The 26,748-nt window shown below is 39.6% G+C and overlaps 2 protein-coding genes across 2 annotated transcripts in view; both read left to right on the forward strand.

The window, feature by feature from the left end:
- Positions 1–26,748, forward strand: part of ELP4 (elongator acetyltransferase complex subunit 4) — a 245,612-nt gene that overhangs the window by 170,584 nt on the left and 48,280 nt on the right. The window lies entirely within an intron of this gene.
- LOC118853862 (60S ribosomal protein L5-like) lies at positions 15,819–16,846 on the forward strand. Its single transcript, XM_036764096.1, has one exon. The coding sequence runs from the start codon at positions 15,844–15,846 to the stop codon at positions 16,771–16,773; it is 930 nt and encodes a 309-aa protein (XP_036619991.1). The 5' UTR covers positions 15,819–15,843; the 3' UTR covers positions 16,774–16,846.

Here is a 26,748-nt window from a genome sequence, read left to right on the forward strand (position 1 = left end):
ATATTTCTTACTTTCTCATAGAATCATTAGCTTCTATTTGGTCCATTCTAATTTTCAAGTCTGTTGTTTGAGTAAGGCTTTCTACCTTGTGTCACACTGTTCTCTAATTCTTTTTTTCTATAGATCTCATTTCTTTTCCAGTTTTTCACCCAACCCTCTCATTCATTTTCAGTTGTTCCTATTGTACTAATCACTTATATTTATGAAATCATTTTTAGTCTTTTAAAAACTCTTATTTTTTTCTCATCCAGGAATTCTATTTGAACCTGTGTCCAAGCTACATTTTTGAGGCTTTGCTTATGGATATTTTAGACTCTTTCTCTTCTCCAGGTCTTTAGCTTACTTGTCATCATAATAGCTCTTTATGTGGGCCCACTCTTCCAGCCTTACTTTCCGACTTTGGACTTTGTGTTAGGGCCAGACTCAGCACATTTTTGACTAGGATGGTTGAGCCATGCTTGGTTCTGTTTTATGTCCTTTTGGCTCCTGCTGCTATTTTTTTTTTCAGTATAGAGTTTTACGATATTCCTAGATCCCCAAGGCATCTCAGTCAGCAGACCTCTAAGTTTCCAGTGTGCTCAAAGTGGTCTGATCCAAGGTGAAGTCTGAATATTGCAATGCTTGTCTTAGCTCTTCAAGTTCCTGGCCTGGATTTGGGTCTCAGGAACACAACTATGGGCTTTCCCCTGTTTGGAGCTCCAATAAACTCCTTCTAATCTTAGCTACCATCAGCTAGCTGGAAGGCTTTACAGATTCAAAGTGACAGAATTCCAGGCTTGCCTCTCGCCTGAATTTGTTGCCCTAATTATTCTGCTACAGTTTTTGGACTGAGCTGGAGGCTGATTGCAACCCTGCTTAGCTCCTGAGGTCATAGACATATAGCTGCTGCTTGCTTCTTGCTTTACTTTCAATAGCTCAGTACTTAACCTAGGGCCCATTGCCACTCTTGACCACCACCTCAGTTTGCACTGAATCTCTAACCTGGAAGAAGGTAGTGAATGACTGAGCTACTAGTTGGCAGCTATTCCTGCTTCCGGAACAAGGGCAGCCCACTCTGTCCAGTGTCTCTTCTTTCCCTGGCACACAGTGGTAGACAGACCTTCATTCAGTCTGTACATTGTACTCCTGGCTAGACTCTGTCCCCAATGTCCACAGACCTCTCTGTTTCCCTATGCTGACCTGAGCTGAAAGGTTTTCCCAGTTAGGACTTGGTTTGATATATTTTCTGAATCCCTATGGAATAGTAGGAAATAATTCAGCTTTATTACCTCCTTCTACTCTGCTATCCCCCCATATGTATTAATTCTTAAAATGATTGGTACTCAAAGACAGAACTAGGACAGGTATTTGCCTTAGGGCATCAGAATTTAGAGGGCTGATACTTCCTCCCCCAGCAGAAGACTGTAAACAGGTAAACTTCTCACTTAGCCACAAATTAACATTATCCATGTTGTATTATTTTTTATTTTGTTAAATATTTCCCAATTATATTTTTATCTGGTTGAGGGGTTAAATTCTGGAGTTTTGCTGGTGCTTGAGGCCATGCTCTATGAATATAACATCTCTGCCATGGGCAGGCACAACATGGGTGCTTAATCAGTGTTTGTTGAGTTAATGAATCCAGATAACTCCTCTGAAGATTCTAAGCCAATATGTTGAGCCCCCATCATCTCATCAGCTAAGTCTTTGCAGAAGAACTGAAGTGAAGTTGCAGAAGAACTGAGACTAGAATCATTTAAGATGTGGGAACTGTTATCAACATTAAGTACTCTTTGTTGTAACTCCTAGCAAGACATAGGCAAGGCACAGACATTAGCACAAACATGAGATACATGCATACACACACACACACACACACACACACACACACACACGCACCCTTTGCCTTTTAGCTATCTAGCTCTGAGCATCCAAGGCAGGAAAGGGCAAATATTTCCAGAATAGGTACAAAAAGATTCAACATTAGTGATCTGCCTAATATACCTCCACAAGAGAGGGTTTAGGGGATTCAGGAAAGGCTTCTTGTATTGAGTGAGCACCTTCAAGGACCACCTTGAAAAAGGACCACCTTTCAGGCACTGGGGAGTACCTCTGTAGAGGCATAGAGTTTGAAGATGGCACATCTGTATTATAGAACAGATAGTAAGCCAGTTTGACCATAATGTAGAATAGAGAGAGAGGAAAATGAGATAAATCTGGAAAGGTCGTGGGAGCCAAATTGTGGAGGGTTTTAAATCCCAAATTGAAAAGTTTGTGTTTTGTCCCAGAGACAGAAAACTAAAGATTTTTGTTTATGAGTGTGTCCTGGCCAGACCTGCATCTTAGAATTATCAGTTTGAAAGCTCTGTAGGTAATAATCCAATCAAGAAGTTATTCTGGTCATCTAAAGGTCTAAATCATGGTAACATTGTATGGATTAGTGAAGAGGATGGTTGTAGGAGGTGCTGTAGATAGAGAACCTATATGACTTGGCAGCTAATTGGATATGGGAAGTGGGAAAGATGGAAGTATACAAGATGACGCAAAGATTGTGAGCCTGGATGATTGGAAGAATGGTGGTTTTCACAACCAAAATAGCAAAATTTGGAGGAGAGATAAGTTTTGAAGAAAATGAGTTCCATTTTACAAATGCTGAGTTTGAGTTTCCAAAAAACCATCTAGGATATCTGACCAACAAGGCTCTTGGCAGTGCAGTACTAGAGTTCAGGAGAGAGATTAGGTCTGGAGCTATAGCTTTGGGAGACATCTTTGTAGAAATGATCATGGAATCCATTAGAGCTAATGAAATCACCAAGAGGGAGAATTGAGGATCCAGGTCAGAGCTTTGGGGGACTGATAAGGAACAGGCAAAAGGAGAGTAGAAGACCCAATATAAGAACCCAAGAAAAAGCAGTACTACAAAAGCCAAGGGAAGCGAAAGAATCCAGGAGAAGGATGTGGTGGTGATAGACTCTGTCAAAAGCTAAAGAAGTAAAATAGGATGCGGACTGAGAATGAGCTATTGGATTTAGAAATTAAGAGATCAATTGTAACCTTTAAGAAAGCAGTGTCTGTGGAGTAATGGTACACCTATTGCAAGTGGTTGAAAAGTGACGAGAATGTGAGCAAATGAAAGCAAGTCAGTGTATGTGATCCTAACTCAGAGTTTGGCTATGAAGGAAAAAAGAGACATAGGATAGCAGTTTAAGGGGATTTATGGGAGGTAGAGATGTAGTAGCCAGTGGTTAAGGAGAGATGGTGGTGAAAGACCTTGAGGGAATGATTATGGAGACAACCTCCAAGTGGAAACAGGAAGGGATGGGATCCAGGTCACAATGAGAAGACAAGTTGGCCTTTTCAAGGAGAATAGCTATCTTTTTCTGAGAGACCAGAGCAAAAGAGTAGAGAATTTGAGGGTTGGGGGGATTTAAAAGGTTTTTAAGCTGTAGAGAAAATAGGGGAGAAAATATGGAATATCCTCAGTCAATTAAAAGTAAGGATCCTAGTGGAGGGAGGGCATAGTATAGGAGAGTCAGGAAGAGAAAGTGTGGATAGCTACTGTGGAAAGTGTGATAGGATCCATCAAGAAAGGATACGACGAAGACCATGCAGCAGTAAGCACCCAGGTGAGATTGGATATTATAATTGTAGAGAACCCAGTCAGCACAACCGTGTGACTTTCTCAAGCAGGTAGAAAAAGCAAAAGCAAATGGGAGTGGGAGGAAATAACCGAGGATTTGAGTTTGGCAAGGAGGAAGTGGTGGTGGTCACCAACATGGTGACTAGATATTCAAGTGGAGAAGACAGTGTAAGGCAGGAAGACCAACTAGAATATCCTTACTGTAATCTAGGTATAAGTTGATGATTGCCTGTACTAGAATGGGAAGAAAGGGGACATATTTAAGAGATGTGGATTTAGAAAATACAAGTCCTGACAACAAATTGGCTATGTGGGGTGAGTATGAGTGGGAAGTTCAGGATGACCCTGAGGGTGTGAGCCTGGGTGACAAGGAGAGTGTTGGTGCCCTCAACCATAAGAAGGAAGTGTGAGAATGGTAAGGACATGACCATACCTAGGTGACTGAGGTGGGGTGAAGATGGAGGTTGTGGAAAATGAGAAAGTGGATGAAGTAGAAGTCAGGGAGTTGAAGACTGCATCAAAATGTAGATTGAATCCCCAAGTATGAGACAGTAAAAGGAAAACTGAGCCAGGAAGCAAGAGGCCAGCAGATGACTGTGATGAGGATCAGGGCCAGGCGATATTACTTTTATTGTTGTTAATCAGTTGTTTAGTCGTGTCCAATTCTTCATGACCCCATGGGCCCTATCCCCCACTGTCTCCCAAAGTCTGTCCAAGCTCATGTTCATTGCTTCCATGACACTATCTATCCATCTCATCCTCTTCCATCGCCTTTTCCTTTTGCCTTGAATCTTTCCCAGCATCAGGGTCTTTTCCAATGATTCCTGTCTTCTCATTATGGGTGACCAAAGTATTTAAGCTTCAGCTTCAGTATTTGACCTTCCAGTGAATAATCTGAATTAATTTCTTTAAACATTGACTGATTTGATCTCCAGTGCTATCCAAGGGACTGTCAAAAATCTTTTCTAGCACCACAATTTGAAAGCATCAATTCTGTGGTTCTCAGCTTTCATTATAGTTCAACTCTCACAGCCATACATTGCTGCAGGAAAAACCATAGTTTTGTTGGCAAAGATGTTTCTGCTTTGGGGGGCAGGGACTTGCCTAAAGCTCTCCCGCAGGATCCTCCAAACACCTATAAAAAATGGCTCTGAACAAATTCTAGAACTGCAGAACCCACGAAATAGCAAAGGGAAGCAGGGTTCCAGCCCAGGACAGCCTGGATGATCTCTGGGTAAGGTCTATCCATTGTGCTGGGAGCTGAGTGGAGCAGAGCCCAGCATGGGCCGCACCCAGACCAACCAGACCTGGGAGCCGGGCAGAACAGGCCATAGTGCCCTGAATCAGTGAGCTGTGGCAGTTACCAGACTTCTCAACCCACAAACACCAAAGACAACAGAGAAGGTTAGTGGGAAAAACTTCTGGGACTGAGTGAAAGGAGTTCACGGTAGTCCACTGCCCCAGGAGCGCAGAGGTGGTGCAGCTCTGAGGCTGCTTACAGAGCTACAGCTGTAGTTGCTTCAGGCCCCAGGCCCACCTGGTGGGAGGAATTAAGTGGTGGATCAGAGCAGGAGTGCAGAGACTCCTTAGATCTGAGTTGCGGTCTGGGTTGGCAGTTCTTAGGGGAGGAGGAGTGCTGGTATGGCAGAGCTTGCTGTATAGAAATAGCTCTGAAGACAACAGCACAGCCACTCAAGCTTGGGACAAAGTACTCTTTATTCTACAAGCAGTCGTACCCTGACAAAAAACTCAGGGGTCAAGTAAGTTGGCTAGGAACATGGCCAGGCAGCGAAAATACTCTCAGATTCAGACTCAGACTTTAGAATCTTTCTTTGGTGACAAAGAAGGCCAAAACATACAGACAGAAGAAGTCAACAAAGTCAAAGAGCCTACATCAAAAGTCTCCAAGAAAAACATGAACTGGTCTCACGATTTGGAAAAGGATTTGGAAAAGCAAGTTAGAGAAGTAGAGGAAAAATTGGGAAGACAAATGAGAGTGATGTGAGAAAACCATGAAAAACAAGTCAGGGACTTGCTAAAGGAGACCCAAAAAAATACTGCAGAAAATAACACCTTAAAAATAGACTAACTCAAATGGCAAAAGAGCTCCAAAAAGCCAATGAGGAGAAGAATGCCTTGAAAGGCAGAATTAGCCAAATGGAAAAGGAGGTCCAAAAGACCACTGAAGAAAATACTACCTTCAAAATTAGATTGGAGCAAGTGGAAGCTAGTGACTTTATGAGAAATCAAGATATTATAAAACAGAACCAAAGGAATGAAAAATTGGAAGACAATGTCAAATATCTCATTGGAAAAACCACTGACCTTGAAAATAGATCCAGGAGAGAGAATTTAAAAATTATTGGACTACCCGAAAGCCATGATCAAAAAAAGAGACTAGATATCATCTTTCAAGAAATTATCAAGGAGAACTGCCCTGATATCCTAGAGCCAGAGGGTAAAATAGAAATTGAAAGAATCCAAACTCCTAGGAGTATTGTCGCCAAATTCCAGAGCTTCCAAATCAAGGAGAAAATATTGCAAGCAGCCAGAAAGAAACAATTTGAGTATTGTGGAACCACAATCAGAATAATACAAGATCTAGCAGCTTCTACATTAAGGGATCAAAGGACTTGGAATACAATATTCCAGAGGTCAGTGGAGCTAGGATTAAAACCAAGAATCACCTACCCAGCAAAACTGAGTATCATGCTCCAAGGCAAAATATGGACTTTCAATAAAATATGGCTTTTCAATAAAATAGAGGAATTTCAAGCTTTCTCAGTGAAAAGACCAGAGCTGAATAGAAAATCTGACTTTCAAACACAAGAATCAAGAGAAGCATGAAAAGGTAAACAGGAAAGAGATATCATAAGGGACTTAATAAAGTTGAACTATTTTGTTTACATTCCTACATGGAAAGATGATGTGTATAATTCATGAGACCTCAGTACTAGGGTAGCTGAAGGGAATATATATATATATATATATATATATAGACAGAGGGCACAAAGTAAGTTGAATGTGAAGGGATGGTATCTAAAAAAAAATAAAATCAAATTAAGGGATGAGAGAGGAATATATTGAGAGAGGGAGAAAAGGAGAGATAGAATGGGTTGAATTATCTTGCATAAAAGTGGCAAGAAAAAGCAGTTCATTGGAAGGGAAGAGGGGGCAGGTGAGGGGGAATGAGTGAATCTTGCTCTTATTGGATTTGACCTGAGGAGGGAATAACATACACACTCAATTGGGTATCTTACCCCACAGGAAAGAAGGAAGGAGATAAAAGAGGGGGAATGATAGAAGGGAGGGCAGATGGGGGGAGGAGATAATCAAAAGCAAACACTTTCAAAAAGGGACAGGGTCAAGGCAGAAAATTAAATAAAGGGGATTAGGATAGGAAGGAGCAAAATATAGTCTTTTACACCATGAGTATTGTGGAAGGGTTTTACATAATGATACACATGTGGCCTATGTTGAATTGCTTGCCTTCTTTGGGAGGGTAGGTAGAGAGGGAAGAGGGGAGAGAATTTGGAACTCAAAGTTTTAAAAGCAGACGTTCCAAAAAAAAAAAAAAGATTTTACGTGTAACTAGGAAATAAGGTATACAGACAATGGCACATAGAAATCTATCTTGCCCTACAAGAAAGTAAGGGAAAAGGAGATGGGGGGAGTGGGGTGACAGAAGGGAGGGCTGACCAGGGAACAGGGCAATCAGAATATATGCCATCTTGGAGAAAGGGGGAAGGGTGGAAATGGGGAGAAAATTTGTAATTCCAACTCTTGTGGCAATCAGTGCTGAAAACTAAAAATATTAAATAAATGTTTTTTTTTAAAAAAGACGTTTCTGCTTTTTAGTATGCTGTCCAGATTTGCCGTAGTTTTCCTTCCAAGGAGCAAGTGTCTTTTTATTTCATGGCTGCAGTCATTGTCTGCAGTGATCTTTGAGCCCAAGAATGTAAAATCTGACACTGCTTCCATTTCTTCTCTCTCTAATTGCCAGAAAGTAATGGGACCAGTTGCCAAGATCTTGGGTTTTTCTGATGTTAATCTTCAAGTCAACTTTTATACTCTTCTTTTTCACCCAAACCAAGAGGCTTCTTACTTCTTCACTTTCTGCCGTCACAGTGTTATCATCTCCATATCTGAGACTGTTGATATTTCTCTTGTCAACCTTAATTCTGGTTTTTGATTCATCCAATATGGCATTTTGCATGATGTGCTCTGCATATAAGTTAAATAAATAAGGTGACAATATTCAGCCTTGTCATACTCTTTTTCAAATCTTAAGCCAATCATTTGTTCCATTTTCAGTTCTAACTATTGCTTCTTAACCCACATATAGGTTCCTCAGGAGACAAGTAAGATGATCTGGTACTCCCATCTCTTTGAAGATTTGCCACATTTTATTGTAATTCACACAGTCAACGTCTTTAGTGTAGTCAATGAAGCAGAAGTATATTTTTCTCTGAAACTTGCTTTCTCTATAATCCAATAAATGTTGGCAATTTGGTTTCTAGTTCCTCTGCCTCTTCAAAAGCCAGCCTCTTTGTCTGATAATCCTCAGTTCACATATTGCTGAAGCCTTACCTGCAGAATTTTAAGTATTATCTTGCTGGTATGTGAAATGAGCATAATTGTTTTGTAATTTGAACCTTCCTCAGCATTGCCCTTCTTTTTTTTTTTTTGGATCTTACACAAACACATTTACTTATAATATACAACATTACATAAATACTTTAGAGTTTACAAAATGTGAGGTTGAGGGGGGAGTTATAATAACTTTGGGGGATCAGGAAAGTTTGCATGTAACAAACATAAACTGATCTTTTCTAATCCAGTGGCAACTGAGTTTTCCAAATTTGCTGGCATAGTGAGTGCAGCACTTTAACAGCATCATCTTTTTAGGGTTTTAAATAACTTAGCTGGAATTCCTCATCTCCACTAGCCTTATTGCTAGCAGTGCTTCCTAAGGCCCATGTGACTCCATTTTCCTGGTTGTTTTGCTCTAGATCAGTGACCAGACCATCACGGTTATCAATGATGTTGAGATCTTTCTTGTATAATTCTTCTATATATTCTTGCTACATCCTCTTGATCTCTTCTACTTCTGTTAAGTCCCTACCATTTTTGTCTTTAACCATGCCCATTTTTACATGAAACATTCCCTTGATATCTCTAATGTTCTTGAAGAGCTCTCTTCTTTTTCCCATTCTTTTCTTCTATTTCTTTTCTTCTTTTTCTTCTGTTTCTTTGCATTGCTTATTTAAGAAAATCTTATCTCTCCGTGCTATTCTTTGGAATTCTGCGTTCAGCCAGGTATGTCTTTCCCTTTCTCCTTTACCTTTTGCTTTCCTTCTTTGCTCAAATTTTGTAAAGCCTCATTAGACAGCCATTTTGCTTTCTTGCTCTTCTTTTTCTTTGGAATGTTTTTTTGCTGCCTCCTGTGAACCTCTGTCCATAGTTCTCCAGATGCTCTATCTGTCATTTCTAATCCCTTAAATCTATTCATCACTTTCACTTCCTATTCATAAGGAATATTATTTAGGTCATTCCTATACAGACTGATGGTTTTCCCTGCTTCAATTTAAGTCTGAATTTTGCAATAATTAGCTCATGATCTGAGCCACAGTCAGCTCCAGGTCTTGTTTTAACTGACTGTATAGAGCGTCTCCACTTTTGGCTACAGTCTGATTTCTATATCGGCCGTCTGGTGATGTACATGTGTAGAGTCACCTTAAGAGTATTTGTTATGGCCTGTGAGTTATCTTGACAAAACTCCATTAGTCTCTGCCCCGCTTTATTTTGTATTCCAAAACCAAACCTGCCTGTTATTCCAATTATCTTTTGATTTCCTACTTTAGCATTCCAATCTGCTGTGATGAATGTAACATCTTGGGGTGGGGGGAGTGTTATTTCTATAAGATATTTTAAGTTTTCATCAAACTGATCAACTTTGGCTTCTTTGGCATCAGTGGTTGGAGCATAGACTTGTAATACTGTGATGTTGAACAGCATGCCTTAGGTCCAAACAGATATCATTTTGTCATTTTTGAGAATATACCCCAGTACTGCTTTTCTCATCCTTTTATTGACTATGAGGGTTGCTCCATTACTTCTAAAGAATTCTTGCCCATAGTAGTATATGTAATGATTATCTGAACTAAATTCGCCTATTCCCATCTATTTAAGTTCACTGACACTCAAGATGTCAATGTTTAATCTTTCTATCTCTTGTTGACTACATCCAGCTTACCTTGGTTCACAAGTCTTATATTCCAGTTTCCTATGCCATATTGATCTTTATAGCATCAGATTTTCCTTGTCACCAGACAGTCCACACCCAAGCTTCCTTTTGGCTTCGGCCCAGTCATTTTATTAGTACTGGAGCTACTTACGTGTCATTGTTTTCTTCTTTTCGCCAGTAATGTACTGGATGCCTTCTGACCTGAGAGATTCATTTTCTGGTGTTATATCTTTTATTCTTTTAATATTGTCCACAGGGTTTTCTTGGCAAAGATGCTGGCATGGTTTGCTATTTCCTTCTTTAATGGATCACCTTTTGTCTGAACTGTCTACTATGATCTGTCCACCTTGGGTAACCCAGCACAGCATAGCTCAGCCCCTTCACAAAGACAAGGTAGTGATCCAGGAGGGGTGATGTTACTAGACGGAGTCAACTTCAAAGGAGTTGATGGTGGCAAAAGATCATTTTGAAATTTAAGTGAGGAGTAAAAAACAAACAAATGGGCCTACTGCTTGTCTTAGCCCAGGCTTTTGGGTTACATGAGAGAAAAGGTACCTAAAACTGGATGAGGAGGGAGGGGTGGCCAAGGCTCTAACTTAAAATTAGTAAATCACCTTTTTAAAATCCTGATAATGGTCTTATGTTGGAAAGAATCCTGCTAATAAGGAAGTGCATGTCTTTGCACAGAGTTGTCCTCCGTGCCTGGAATCCTCTTTCCTCCTCATTTCTGCCTCTTAGAAACCCTTGGTTCCTTCAAGACTCAATTCAAATGCCACCTTCTGTAGGAAGCCTTTCTTTATGTGTGTGTGTGCATGTATGTGTATTGTATCCTCTATAGAAGGTAAACTTCTTAAGGACAAGGATTGTCTAATTTTTATCTTTGTAGCTTCAGCATCTAGCAGGCAGTCAGTCAGTCAACAATCAGCAGGCATTTATTAAGTGCCCACAATGTTCCAGGCACCTTGCTAAGTACAGAGGATTAGAAAGGCAAAAGACAGTCCCTGCCCTCAAGGCGTTCACAGTCTAATGAGAGAGACAGCTATGGAAACAACATGGAAACAACCATGTACAAACAAGATATAAACAGGATAAATTAGAGATAATCAACAGAGTGGAATTGGAGGAGGAGGAGTTCAGGAAAAGCTTCTTGTGGATTTTAGCTGGGACTTAAAAGGAAGCCAGGGAAGCAAGGAGGTGGAGATGAGGAAGAGAGTTCCAGGCCAGTGAAAAGGCACTGAGTGAGAAGATGAAGTGTCTTCTGCAAGGACAGCCAAGGGGCTAGTTTCACTGTCAGAGTAAGGTTTAAGAAGGCATGGTGCCATGTTTGTGGATTGATTGACTGATCGACAGAGACTGCCTGAAGGAACTAAGATTGGCTTTTTTTATTTGTTCATCATGCACCAAGCATTGGCTATATACGTAGAACAGTTCTGTATTTGAAGCTCCCTTGAGTAGAGGATCCAAAACTTGTAAGACATATCCCCTGACTTCAAAGAGCTAGTCTCTATACTCTGTCTCAGTTCATAATTCCCTTTATTCCCATGGTTTCCAGCAGGAAACTGAGGCACACAGCAGTTACATGATATCTCCAGTGTCACGCAGCTTCTAAGTGTCTTAGATAGGATTTGAACCTTGGTCTTCCTGACTCCAAATCCAGCCCTCTTATCCACTACACTGTACTGCTGAGCTCATCACAGAGCAAAGATATACTAAGCTTAAGAAAAACTTTTTTAATGTCTCCGACCTCAACATTCAACAGAAATTGCTCCTTCTGGTGATCTTGTAATTGCCAAATCTAATGGCGTTTCCTCATTTTTTGTCTTTCTTGACCTTCCTCCGGCCTTTGACACATCCCCGTCCTCTCCTGGATCCTTGCTGTTCTCTAAAATTTTGTGACCGTGCTTTCCCCTGGTTCTCCTCCTACCTGTGTGGCTCCTCCTCCTCAGTCTCCTTTGCAAGGCCTTCATCAGGTCATTCCCATTAACCGTGGGTGTCCCCCACAACTCAGCCCTGGGTCTCCTCTTCCCCTTCCTCTGTGCCAGCTGTCTCAGTGACTGCATCAGCTGGGTGGCTCAGTGGAAAGAGAGCTGGGCCCAGAATCAGGAAGACCTGAATTCAGATCTGGCATCAAACATTTCCTGGCTATGTGACCCTGGGCAAGTCACTTAATGCTGCCTCTGCTTCCTCCTTTGCAAAATGAGAATAATAATGGCACCTGTCTCACAGGATTATTGAAAGGATCAATTGAGATAACTTAGATAAAGCACTCTGCAAACCTTAAATTGCTATATAAATGCTAGCTACTGGCAGATTCAGAACAGAATTCATTATCTTTCTCCCAAAACTCTCCCCTCTTCCCAAGTTTACTATGACCGTCAAGGGAACCACCAACCTCCCAGGCACTCGGGCTTTCAATCTGTGTCATCCTTGATTTCTCTCACATTAACTCTGCAGGTTCATGACAAATCTCGTCATTTCTTTAAAACATCTCATTAAGACATCTTTAATATATCATATACATATATACATATATGTACGTGTGTCTGTATATGTGTGTGGGTACCCAGAGGGCAACCAGAAGACTACTACAATATTTCCCCTTCTGTCTGCTAACATAGCCACCATCCCGATGGCAGACCCTCATCTTCTTTCATCTGGATGCTCTCCAGGCCCTATCTCTCCTCACTCCAGTCCATCCTCCACTGAGCTGCCAAAGTGATTTTCCTAAAGTTCAGGTCCAAGCATGTCACCCCTCTATTTATTAAACTCTGGTGGTTCCCTGTTGCCTCCAGGATCAAATATAAAATGCTCTAGTTGACATTTAAAGCCCTTCACAGTCTGACTGCTCATCCCTGGAAGTATCCCTCCCTGGCTTCCTGCAAATCCCACCTTCTATGGGAGGTCTCTCCTCGTCCATTCCTCTCTCTCTCTCTCTCTCTCTCTCTCTCTCTCTTTCTCTCTCTCTCTCCACCCACCCTTCCTCTTCCCCCTCCTACCCTAACACCACTGGTGTGCTGCCTCTGAGATTACCTTTCCTTTACTCTTTGTACATCTTGTATGTACAGTGGTTTGTATGTGTTTCCTCTTTTAGAATGCGTGCTTCTTGAAAGCATGACCCGTTTTTGCCTTTCTTGGCATCCTTGATATTTAGCATAATAAGTCCCTAATAAATGTTATGTATTGATTCTTACCCCTGTGGCATATGTTTAGTCCTTTTTACTCTTTCTGAAATTCCCAAATAAGAGTAACTCTCCCATTTCTTATTCTCATCCAGTCATTCAGTGAGGTGATTGTTTATCTTAACCAAGTCCTCCTTTAGTTACCTAAGTGCAGGGTCACCTTCATCTCAGGGTCCCACCGGAATGTGGCGATGCTAATATATTGGAGTTACCTTTTCTGCTATTCTTCCCAGGTAAAACAACATTGCATTTGTGAATTCTAATAATGCTTCATTGGCATTCTATTAATTATAACTTGAAAGGTAAACACATTTGAAAATATAAGTTAGAAAAGATTTTGCTTAAATATTTTAAATCAGTCTTTATCATATTGTTCTGAGTGATGTCAAATAAAATTTTCATTTAAAAAAGATTTTAGTTAGAATTTAATCTTTGAAAATATTAATAACAGCTTACAGCAGGTAAGCTATAAAATAACGCTGTATGCTGTCTATTTAGTTTCTGGTTGAAAAAGCACAGCAGTACTTTAGTTCATTACCTTTGAAAAAAACAGTAACAAGATAATACAGCTGCCTCTGATTAAGATGTAAATTCTTTCTAATTAGAATGTAAATTCTTACATTTAAATGAAGACATCAATTGTCAGGATGCCATATGATATCTCATTCCACCTTGCCTGAATGAAGCCCTCACTGCTCATCTATGGCACTAAAATACTTTTGCAATCCCTTTGTTCTCTGATTCTTGTAATATTCTCTCTTCATGTTCCCTTTTCACATTGCTTTTGTTTGTTTTCCCCCTTGCATCTGATATTGTTGTGCCTTGGGATTTTGCAGAAATTTGGAATGAAAATTGAGTTCAGTCAGTGCCAGTATTTGCTTGTGCCTCAATTACTTCTGCTGAATTTTCCTCAATGCAAATCAGGCAGGTTGCATACAGTGGTGCATGTATTTGAAATAATTAATTTTCCGTAAAATGATGGATCAAGTCCAATCAACCTTCATGGAATCTAAATAATAGAATAGAGAATTAGAAATTAATTAACATTTTGTGTTGCCGATAGTTTATTATATAGTATAAACTAGCAGCGATAAGTTTGGCCATTCTAACTTTTTCTTTTTCAAACATTGATAATAACCTTCTGCCTCAGTCATTTCCTGGTGTCTAGTCTCTAACAAGGGTTTCTGTTTCAAGAACATTCCCAACATCCTAGGAAAGGTTTTAAAGTATGAGGACTATAAACTGTTATTGTTGTTGTCGATGGTGATTCATATGTTAAATGGTGTGTGGTACTCCATACTAGGTAAGAGTCCAAGCCCTCTCTTTAAATAATAAATACCTGGATATATTAGATGATAAGGCCATGTGTGAGTGGTAGGGGCCTGGCATCAAATCATCATTTCATGTTATGTTCTTTCTAAACTGTGGTAGGTGGAAGTTTAGAATCATAGATAGATCGATAGATAGATACATACATACATATATACATAGTTATGGAGACAGAGAGAGAGAGCTACATAGGAATAGGAAAATCTAGAATTTGAGAAAAAGGATACACATTCCATCCTCTACATCTCTCTAGGGAAGAACACAACTTCTGTTCATGTTCCATTGCAGTATTTAAAAATCTTCATCTTTCCACCATGCAAAATAAATATACCACATGGAGTTCTAGCTTTCAAAGAGCTTGGAGAGCATTGAGTGGTCAGATTAGAAACCAAAAAGTATATGGACCTCAAAAGATTTGTAGAATTTACAGAGATAGTGTGGAGAAAAACAAAGGTGATACTCCATGGGGAATGGAGTTAAGAGTATCATGAGCAAAGGTGAAGACTTAGGAAGTAGTATGACTCTTTGGGGGTTAGGGAAGAGAATGGATTGACCAGAGAAGAGGATCCATGTTGGGAAGTAAGTGAAAATAAGGTTGGATAGTGAACATGATACTAGATATATGAAAACAATCATTGTCATCTTCTCCGTCTTAGCATTGACATAGTTCTTTAAGGTTTGCGAAACACTTTACATGTGACCCCATTTGATTAGCGACCTTATGATGGAGGTGCTATTGTCATCCTCATTTTCCAAATGAGGAACCCAAGGCTATAAGAGATTAAATGACTTAGCCAGGTTCACACGCTGATAAGCGACTGAGACACATATGTGTTCAGTGATTTTCAGTCGCGTCATGTCCAACTCTTCATGACCCCATTTGGTTTTTCTTGGCAGAGATACTGGAATGGTTTGCCATTTCCTTTTCCATCTTATTTTACAAATGAGCAAAGTGAGGCAAACAAATTTAAGTGACTTACCTAAGGTCACATAGCTAGTAAGTATCCGAAGACCAAAAGATAAGTCTCTAGGCCCAGCACTCTGTGCACTGTGGCACCACCTAGCTGCCTGAGACACATAGTGCTTGTTGATTGGTTTGACAGGCTGAGGCCAGATTTGAACTCTGGTCTTTTTGACTTCAAGTCTGGTGCCACCTCCCCACCACCTATGCATAGGAGGTCTCTTACTTTTAAGCAATAAGTGCACATGGTAAGTTCATGAGTAGAGAAGTGATATCTAAAAAATAGTATTTATTGTAACCAAAAATTTCATGTATTTCAAGTAAAATCCATTACTTCTTATTACCTAACCATGTTTACACATATTCTTTTACTTATAAATGTAGTATCCATTTCAATTCTTAAAATCTGATTTATAGGGAAACTATTTATTATATATAATGTGGAGAACCAAAAACACATAAAAATAAACTTTAGTGCCTTTTTTCCCCCTAGCGCTGCGAGGCCTGCATGTCTGTGCCGAGGGCGCGGGTCTCGTTCGGCAGGATGGGGTTTGTCAAAGTTGTCAAGAATAAGGCCTACTTCAAGAGGTACCAAGTGAAATTCCGGAGAAGGCGAGAGGGAAAGATGGATTATTATGCACGGAAACGTTTAGTAATCCAAGATAAAAACAAGTATAACACACCGAAATACAGGATGATAGTCCGAGTGACCAACAGAGATATCATCTGCCAGATTGCTTATGCCCGTATAGAAGGGGATATGATTGTCTGTGCAGCTTGTGCCCATGAGTTGCCAAAGTATGGTGTGAAGGTTGGCCTGACAAATTATGCTGCCGCTTCGTGCACAGGCCTGCTGCTGGCCCGCAGGCTTCTTAACAGATTTGGCATGGACAAGATCTATGAAGGTCAGGTGGAAGTGACTGGAGATGAATACAATGTGGAAAGCATTGATAGTCAGCCCGGTGCTTTTACATGCTACTTGCACGCAGGACTTGCCAGAACTACCACGGGAAACAAAGTCTTTGGGGCCCTTAAGGGAGCTGTGGATGGTGGTCTGTCTATTCCTCACAGTACCAAACGCTTCCCTGGGTATGATTCAGAAAGCAAGGAATTCAACGCTGAAGTGCATCGTAAACACATCATGGGCCAAAATGTTGCCGATTACATGCGTTATCTCATGGAAGAAGATGAAGATGCTTATGAAAAGCAGTTCTCACAGTACATAAAGAACAACATCACCCCTGACATGATGGAAGAAATGTACAAGAAAGCTCATGCTGGTATACGGGAGAATCCAGTATATGAAAAGAAACCCAAGAGGGAAGTTAAAAAGAAAAGATGGAACCGCCCCAAGATGTCCCTTGCCCAGAAGAAAGACCGGGTTGCTCAGAAGAAGGCAAGTTTCCTCAGAGCCCAGGAGCGGGCAGCCAATAGTTAGAACATCAAAATCTGTAATTTTCTATGAAGATTTTCAGATTAAGACAATAAACTTATTGAACATCAAAAAAAAATAAAATAAACTTTAGTAATATGTTGGAAAGGATGTGAACGTTGTAATATTGTGCTTCTGTTTTGTTTCTTTGCTTAATCTAGACCAGAAAAATATCACTTATTAATCCAGCCAGCTGAAAGGTTCACTAGCTTAACTAGTTTCCACACTTGTGATATTATTCTGTCAGTTTTCATGGCTATTAATAAATAGCTCATTTTTTTGTTATATAGACAATAGTGGCAAAGAACTGACTTCATTGTCTCAGAAATGAATCATTGTCCTAATTCAGGTCCGGCTCACAGAGCTGTTAATGGCTAGAAGGGACCTTGAACCCAAGACATCTGATTCCAAATCCATTTCCCTTCCCACTGTTCCCCTCCACTTCTCAGTTATAGTATTGTGGTTGACTTGGGCAGGGGGGAGATTCACCAGAATGTTAAAATGGTGAATTTAGAATGGCCAATAATTGTCTGTTTCAAACTGCTTGAAACTGGGTTGTGTAATTTCATCTTTGTATCTCATTAATCTAAGTATATGCTTAACAAGTGTTTATTGAACTTCTGGTGCCAAGATGGTGGAGTTAAGAAGGAACCCTTTGAAGCCCTCCCAAATTCCCTTCTAAACAACTAGACAAAGAAATCAAAGCTATCTATAGTCATATGAAAAGATTCTCTAAAGCACGATTGATTAGAGAAATGCAATTAAAACAACTCTGAGATACCACCTCACATCTATCAGATTGGTTAATATGGCAAAAAAGGAAAATGTTGGATGTTGGAGGGGATATGGGAAAACTGGGACACTAATGCACTATTGGTGGAGTTGTGAACTGATCCAACTGTTCTGTGGAGCAATTTGGAAAACTGCCTGTTCATATCCTTTGACCATTTATCAATTGGGAAATGACTTGTATTTTTACAAAGTTGACTCAGTTCTCTATATACTTGAGAAATGAGGCCATTATCAAAGATATGTGTTGCAAATTTTTTTCCCAGTTTTGTGCTTTCCTTATAATTTTGGTTGTACTAGTTTTGTTTGTGCAAAGCATTTTAAATTTTACATAATTAAAATTATCTATTTTACATTTTGTAATGCTTTCTATATCTTCAGTCCTAATCATTCAGTATGGTCACTTATAATGTGCTTTTGCAATTATGAGGAAGTGTAAGATAAAATTCTTGATCTCATGGAGCCTGTCATCTAGTTAGGAGAGATGAGAGATAAACATATTTTTTTTAAAAAAGTAAAGAATTGTACTAATTAGCAAACTGTAAATGCTAAATGACTGTTCTAGATAATACATTTAGAGGAAGGGGAGCTTACAGTTAGAAACCTGTTATGTCTAGTCATCACTGCAAACATGGAATTCACAACTATCACAGAAAATACTTTCACACAAGTTTTAAAAAAAAAAAGAACCTTAATTTTAGCTTCTTGCCCGCTCTTAGGACAGAAAAGGAAACTTTCAGGAAAATGTCTTCCTATGGCCAGAGTTGATAATGACGCATACTCACCATCTGAATAATTTTAGACAAGGTTTTTTAATTGTAAATTAATAATACCTAATGAACACTTTGAGAGTAAATTAAGCATTTAGGGAAATTGCATTAACTTTTTAATGAACTAGCACCTGGTCAGTTTCTGTCATACCATGCTCAACATACTCTAATGTGGAAGTTAAATCAATCTTTACAAATAGACCATAGTTAAACTAAGCTATGTGGATCGATCCATGTCCAGTTTTTACTTAATATGTTTTTAAACCCATGTTTATGTAGATGTGGTATCTTAGAATCATTGAATGGTACAGCCCAAAGGGTCCTTAGACTCATTCTAGCCCATCCTCTTCATTTTATAGATGAAGGAAACTGAGGACCAAATAAGATGGAGATTTGCCACAGGCCTCACTCCCACCAAACCCTAAGTAGTAGAGCCAGACTGGATTTCTAGGATAGAAAGACAGAGGATGCCAACAGTCATAACTAGCATTTATATGATGCTTTGAGGTTTGCGGAGCAAACCCGAGCAAACCTTTCCTGTTACTGAGTTTGACTTTATGCTCCCAACAACTCTGCACGGCATCAGATGATGCACAACAAACCAACAGTTTATAAGGAGGGTCCGGGTTCACCCACATCATCATCCACCCTCCGAAGAAGAAATGGAGATTTTCCTACTTTTTATATTTTGTGTGTTTGACACCCTTTTGCTGTCCATTTTAACATCAGTAGTTGGAATGAGATAGAGTGGCCCAGTGAATAGAGCAAAGGAGCTGGGTTATCAAGACTTTGGTTTGAATCCATCCTCAGGATACTTACCAGCTGTGGGACCCTGGGCCAGTCACTTGCTCTCAGCCTCAGTTTCCTCATCTATAAAATGGAGATAGTAATGCCTGTCTCAAAGGGTTGTTCTGAAGATACAATACAATAATACGTACAAAGGATGTTGCAAATCTTAAAGCTGTATAGAAATGTTAGCTAAGTTAAGAGTTTTTTGCTTTAAATAAACAAATGGGGGAAAGAATATTAGAGCTGAAATGTTTCCCATTTTAACAGTTATAGAATGGTCTCTGAAATGAAAAGCTAGCACTTCAAGAAATGAAAAGCTAGCACCTCTAACCCAAGGACTCACAGGTTCTTATACTCGGGCTGTTGTAACCTGACAGTGCAGAAACATTTGAGAAGAGAAAAAAGAAGTGGGGCCATTGCCCCAGTTAGTTCCTAGTGCCCCTGAATATTTTCACAAATTTCAGTTAGCAGGGATGTCTAACATCATCTAATCTAACTTGTACCTGGATGAAAATCTCCTCTCCAAGAGCCTCAACAAGGGACCATTCATTCTCCACTCAAGGGCCCCTAGAACAAAGAGCTCACTACCTCCCGCAGCAACCCATACCCCTTAAGAGAGAGAGCTAATTGTCAGTCTACATTTTTCCTTCTAGCAAGCTGAAATCTGCCTCTCATTGCTACTATTTCTATCCTCTAGGACCAACCAGAATATGATTTTGTGCATTTACTTATAACCAAAATATAATATTTGTATTAGCTGAAGTTTCTGAGAGGAAGATTTAAGCTTGATAACATCTGTCCAAATCTGTGTGTATATACATATATATTTACATGTATGTATACTTAAATTGATATGATTATACATATGTAAAGATATGATTATACATAATAATTCTCATGACATGTTACAGTCCTTCTGGTACTTCAAGGTCTCTGTCATGACTCCTAAGTCTTCTTTTCTTCAGGTTAAACATAGCCAGTTGTTTGAATTGATCTTGTATGGAATTGTTTCCAATACTAACTATCTGGTCACCATGCTGTAGTTTGTCAGTGTCCTCCTTAAAATGTAGCACCAGGGCAAAGATTTGGAAATTGAGGGGAGATGTCCATCAATTGGGAAATGATTGTGATGGGATACTATGTGCTTTAAGAAATGGAGGATGCTCTCAGAAAAATGTGGAAAGACTTGTATGAACTGACGCAAAGTGAAATGAGCAGAACCAGGAGACCATTGTACACAGTAACAGCAACATTAGATGATTATCTATTATAAATAACTTAAGTATTCTCAGCAATGCAATGATCCAAAACAATTCTGTAGGACTTATGATGAAAGGTGCTGACCATTTACAGAGAAAGAACTGGTGAAGCCTAAATGCAGATCAAAGATATGTTTTCCTTATTTTTCTTGGGTTTTTTTTTTTTTTTGCTGTTTTCTTTCTCAGAATGGTTTACTTGGAAATGTGTTTTGCATGACTACACGTGTATAACCTATGTCAAATTGCTTGCCTTCTCGATGAGGGAGAAAGGAGGGCAGGGAGAAGATTTGGAACTCAAAATTTGAAGAAGAAAAAAGAATGTTAAAATTGTTTTTACATGTAATTGGGAAAAATGAGATATTAAATAAGAAAAAAAATAAAATGTAGCACCAGAACTAGGTATGATAAGCATAGAATAAAGTGGAAATAACACTGTGTTCTGAACGCTGTTCCTCTATTAACATAGCCTAAGATCCCATTGGTGCTACTTTGGCCACCATGTCACACTGCCCGTGGCTTACCTATACTGGTAATAATAAAATATAAAAATATTTAAAAGAAGGTCTTCATGACATTTAAATAAATCCTCCATGGAAGATTTGTGGAAGACCATTGACAACAATCAGATGGCGGGGAAAAAACATGTTCGTGGATTGTGGTCATAATGGAGGCTGTGCCTACATCATTGAGTTCAAGATCATTGAAATATTTAAGGCACTGTGGACTTGTTTTTGGAGTCCATGAAACCTCACAAGTACTTGTGAAATTATTTTTTTAATCTCGGGTGTAATATTTTACGGTTATTCCTATTATAGTTCATAGTTCTAGTCTGTTGAGATCTTTAGAGTTTCTGACTGCCATCAATGTGTTAGTTATCCCTCCAGTTTTCTGTCATTTACTAATTTGATGAACATACCATCTGTGCCTTCAACAAAGTCATTGGTAAAAATGTTATATTAGTAGATGGCCAGGAACAGATCCCTGGGGCAGTCTGTTAGAAATCTCTCTCCCAAGTTCATGTGGACCTGTTAATCACTATTCTCTGGTCCAGTCATTCAGCTGGTTCTAAAGCCATCTGAATTTTAAGCATAAAAATATCTTGGCCTGTAACTCTATCGCAACTTTTTTTCAAAACACTGTCATTGAATCATGAAGCAGCAAAAGTACCACCACAATACTCTGACCAGAAAGCCAGTGGAAAAACATCATGGACTTGAATGAACCATTACAAATAAGTAGAATGTGCTCTCCATTCTTAGGGCTATTTGTCCCACTAAAATCCTTTACCTCCTTTCCTTCATGGACAGTCACTTTAATTTTTTTTCCTTTTCCTTAACCTCAACAGCATGTCCCCTATTTATATTATCCATGGAATCATGAAGGATCACTATTGTCTGCTCGTTCCCAAAATAGTCTGGCATGTTTTCAAATTGCTCTGCTTGAATTGTAGTGAAGTGGTTACCCACTGGTGCAGGAGTACACTTCAGCACTCTTTTGCTATAGTCAGGCCAAAAAAGAGAGAGAATGAGAAAATGAAAAACTCTTTTATGTACTAGCCTAGGGAGCAATGGATAAGGAATAGGCTGGTTTTAATGTATTTTAAAATATCTTCCAGTAGAATTGGAATCGTTTTCAAACCATTTTTTTGCCTTAAATGAATTTGTTAGGCACATTGATGCAGACAGAACCATTTAGGTCACTAAATGAGGCATCATTTGAATCATATCTGAAGATATAATGCCTGTAATTTATAAGTTAAAGAGCATTTAAGTTAACAAATGGTCTTTGCTCCCCACTTTCTTAACTTAAAAACTCATGAAACTGGACAGTCTTAGAAATCAGCACTGGACTCATGAAACTGGACACTCCCAGAAATCCCACCAGTTCAAGATGTGACTTAGGACATGGCAGGCTGGAGCTTGCTTTCTAGAAATGTAAACATTGTTCATGAGAAAGCAAAGAGAAGAAGAATCAAGGCCTGAGCACATCCACCTGCAAGAGATGACACAAAGAGCCTGAGTGCCAGGTACCAGATGGAGGGAAGTCAGACCTCTCCATGTTCTCGTGTGCAGCCAAACTTTTCAAGCTTGTGGGGTTTGTGGAAATGTTGGGACAGCCTGGGGATTGGGGCTCAGGCCCCCTGTACTCAGGCCATCCTCTCACAGAGGATTACTTTCTAGTCCAGCTGGGTTCTGCTGCCCAGCCTGCCACTTTGTGAGGGTCTTTGGAGTGTTCAATTCTTGGCTTCTTAACTCAAAGTTGGCAACCTAAGACATTGACTCCCATTTTGTTCTGCTTGATAATTCTGCTTCCAGGTACATACCCAGGCTTAGTCTGCCCTGTTTTGTTGTTGATGTGCTTGAGTACAATCCCTGGAAAGATGTGCTTCTGAGCTCATCCCAAGGAGATGGTTTGCCTTGAGCATTCATCAGGGTGCTGGTAGTTTTTGTTTCAGAGCTTTGACATGTAGTCAGAGTAATTCTATTCTAATGCCAAAAGCTTGCCTGATGACTTACTGGGGCCAGCAAGATCCCATCTTGATACCCAGTATGTCTTGTGGTTATTCCTGTGGCTATACCTCCACCCCCAAAAGGAAAATCATGGAAAGCAGCATCCTAGGGATATAACCTAAATGTAGTACACTTAGCAACATAGCACTGCTTTTGACTTATGAAATTTTTCATAGACTGTGAGTTGGATAAACTTGTTTTCAAAAACTGTACTGTTGACTCATGATTTTCCATGAAGTCCATCATTACTCTACTTGATTGAGCAGCCAGGTCCTGGGCTTACTTTGCCTAAGTAAGCATACATTAGAGCAAGTCATGCTCTTCAGGGTGTGGAAGAGGCCTTGCTAGCTTTACGTTTGGGGTACTCCATTTAAATCTAGCAGTACTATGGCATAAGACATCATTAAAAAAGGAAGTGGGTCTGTCATTTATCAAGTGAGGAATAACCCAAATGATTCTGTACTATCTTTAAATATTATAAAAAACCTAGCAGAAGGCCCCCAGTAAATTGCTTAGATCTGCTTTGCATGATTTATTCAAAAATATCTCCCCACTGGAGGAAGATATAATGTTAATAGGATATGAAATCTTCCCTGTCCATTAATAGGCTTCACATGGAGCCCATTAAGGGAAGCTTGCTTAAGAGAGCTTGCTTGTAGGAAGACTTTCACATCTTTTTGGTACTAAGCTAATTAGGCAGTGAGTTACAAGGGTTGTGATATGCCTTCTGGCTTTGAGCCTATTAGCCTATTCTGAGGTTGGCATTTTGCTTTGGGGGGGTTCGCTTATGAGAAGGACCTTGTGATTCCCTGGGCAAGACTATGAATAGCCATTTTGTTAAGAGCCCCTTGACTACCCAGATGTCTGTGCTCCCTCGATCCAGTGGTGCATGTAAAGTGTATAGCAATATTGCTTTGATCAGGCAGTTAGAGCCCTGTCGATTGGTCTTTGTGCTAATTTCTCTACTTGTATTTTCTTCATGTTCAGGGTGCTGACTTTTCCCCTGAACTAGTGAATGTAATTAAAAGCAAGATTCTTGACCCCTTTAAAAACTGTTTTTCCTTTAAAAGCAGATCAAAGAACCTGTGCTAGCAGGCCATCCTGGGTATGCTAGGGTGCTTGCTGCTACAGAAGGAAACACATCAATAATAGAAAAGGATCACAGGTCCCACAAAGTACAGAATTAGAAAAACCTTGAGACTACAGGGATATCAAAAAAATTGGCAGTGGAAAATCAATGGAAAGTTAGCTCTTTGGCACTCATTGAAAGCTGACCAGAGGGCGGGAAATTATTAGGAAAGTTTTCTTTATTATTAAAAAGCAATCACCAGTAAGATATAAACAAGATTGGTATTACAATATAATTCTTCAAGCTTTTACTATTCAAATTAGCAGGATATTCTTAATAAAAGCTATTTTTCATCTTTGCAAAATTGACACCTGGGAAAGTGTGAGTAAGCAGATTTAATTACCTATAGGGAAAAAAAAGGCACAGAAGCTACATGGGTCAATCACATAAATTTTTGATAAGATACAAAGCAAAGGGGACTTCTGCTAGAAAACTTTAATAAAAGAAAACTGGGGACTATGGGTGGAAATTATTATTCAAAAATTGTTTAGTACTTGGCAGAAAGCCGTTTGATCAAAAACAGGTTCATAGAATTAGAATTCTTTTATGTTTCGTATCTCTAATATGACAGTAAACTTTAGATTTTCAAAGAACTGCCTTTCACTTCTTGGGGTTAGACCATCTCTTTAAAACTCAACATGGAATTAATACTTTCTAAGCCATAAAAAAATAGTTAGCAGGTTTACTGACCTGGAAATCTTAAGCCACAGTCTTCTGGGTCATCTTGTTAAAATGAAAAATAAACAACATGCCAAAAGTGGGGGATGGGGGCAGGTTGGAGAGGGATGGAGATCATAATATTTTTAAAGGATTCATACAAAAACCCACCATAAAATATTAAAACATGAGCCTGTAAGTGTACCAAAGAATGATTTTTTTCTTATTTTAGGATAAGAATATTAATTCCATAGAGTTTAACTACAGTAGTCCTCAAAAAACTGACCATATATGACAACCTAACTTTACCAAAATACAAATTGGACACATGGATGGTAATCATGTTTAGTCAGTTAATTTAATTTGTTCATTGGGCCTTTAGTAAGTATTTATGGAGCTCCAGTTTTGTGTAGAGTCCTATCTGGGGGATTCGAATGAAGCAAAAGTTAATGCTGCCTCTGCCTTTGAGGAGTATATAACACAGTTGAAGTGATAAGGCACGTATTAAAATGGGGACACAAATAAACAAGTATATAATGTTGTACGTTCTGTTCAGCCTGGCCCCACTACAGAGCATGACTTACTCTGGTGGTGGGTGACATGGAAGAAGAAGGTAGGAATTAAAATGCGTTTAGGCAGTTGAAGTCTTTTTTAATAGGCTGGCTCGTTGGTTGATCTTACAAGATAGATTAATGTTATCATCCCAATAGGTTGTAATAACTGTATTTTGATGTATACATATATATCACATTTGCTCTCTTTAAGAAAGTCTCAGCATAGTCTCCTATCCATTCATGGCATACCAGCTAGGCTGCTTTTGGACTTCTTCATCTTTTCCCCTCAGCTGGAAGCTCCACCCTCTTCTCCTTACCCTGCTTTTCAGCTTCCTTTTGTATGTCATCTCCCCATATTTGAATATAAGCTCCTTGTGGGGCAGGGGGAAAAAGTTTGTATCTATTTCTCCAGCGCATAGTAGGGACTTAATAAATATTTATTGACTGACTATTATCTGTGAATAGAATAGGGTCCTATATGTTGTACCCCCAAAAAACTACTGCCATATCACTTTTCTTCCTTTCTTTTGCCAATAGTTTTCTCTAAAGAACAGTCCATTTTCACCACCTTTTCTTTCTCCCTATTTACTTGTTCCTTAATGCCATACAGTCTGCCTTTGGCCAGCTCTGCAGGGTCCACTCCCACCACTCACACGTAGATCCTTCCAGTAGGCCTTTTTGTGGTCCTCATCATAGGCCATGCCAGGTCATAGAAGGGATCTTTTAAATCCTCGCCTACTCTAATTGCCCTCATTTTACAGATGAGACATAGAAGGTGAGGGCTTTTCCATGGTCACGCAGGTAGCAAATGTCAGATCCAGGATTCAAACCTAGATCTTCTGACTCCATATCCTCATGTTTCTCTGCTATTCTGCACTGGCTCCTTTTTCTTTCTTTAAACATCACTTTGACATATTTAAAAGTGTTGACTTCTACCTCCTCCTCCTTAAAACTTTCTCACAACAATTATATTGTGAAACCTTAACATTGTGTCACATGGTAAATGGCTGGGCAGAATCGGGCAGGTCACTTATCCCTCGTCCTCACTTTCATTGTTTGCAGAACAAGTGAGGTAACCTCCAGCAATTCTCAGAAACCTTCAGGGGCTGCCCCTTCCTTATTCGTGCTTTGCCATGCTCCATAGTCTGGCTCCAGCCAACTTTACCAGCTGTATCTCTGCACACTCTCCTGGCATATGTTCTATATTTCAGCCAACAAAACCTTTTCCACCATTTTCCTCTTGTGTTCTCTTACCTCTGTGCCTTTAGTCACATAATCTCCAATACCTGGAATAGAATTACCCTCCAGTCTCTGCCTGTTCAGGTACAGCCTTTTTCCTGAAACCTCCCCCCGCTTCATGAAAATGATCTCCACCTTCCATCTCCAATTTCTCACAGCACTTTGTCCCTCTTCTTTGCCCTATCTTCTTACTTTGTGTCAAAGTGATTTTTGTGGCCATCTTTCCCCCTTTTGGATTCTAAGTTTCTGAAATACAGGATCTGTATCTTCCCTATCTTTGTATCA

This window comes from Trichosurus vulpecula, chromosome 6 (assembly GCF_011100635.1).
Source record: "Trichosurus vulpecula isolate mTriVul1 chromosome 6, mTriVul1.pri, whole genome shotgun sequence".
In the NCBI taxonomy this organism is placed as follows: Eukaryota; Metazoa; Chordata; class Mammalia; order Diprotodontia; family Phalangeridae; genus Trichosurus; species Trichosurus vulpecula.

Excerpts from the sequence above, each read along its gene's own strand:
- LOC118853862 (XM_036764096.1), top strand. The coding sequence starts at position 15,844 with ATGTCTGTGCCGAGGGCGCGGGTCTCGTTCGGCAGGATGGGGTTTGTC.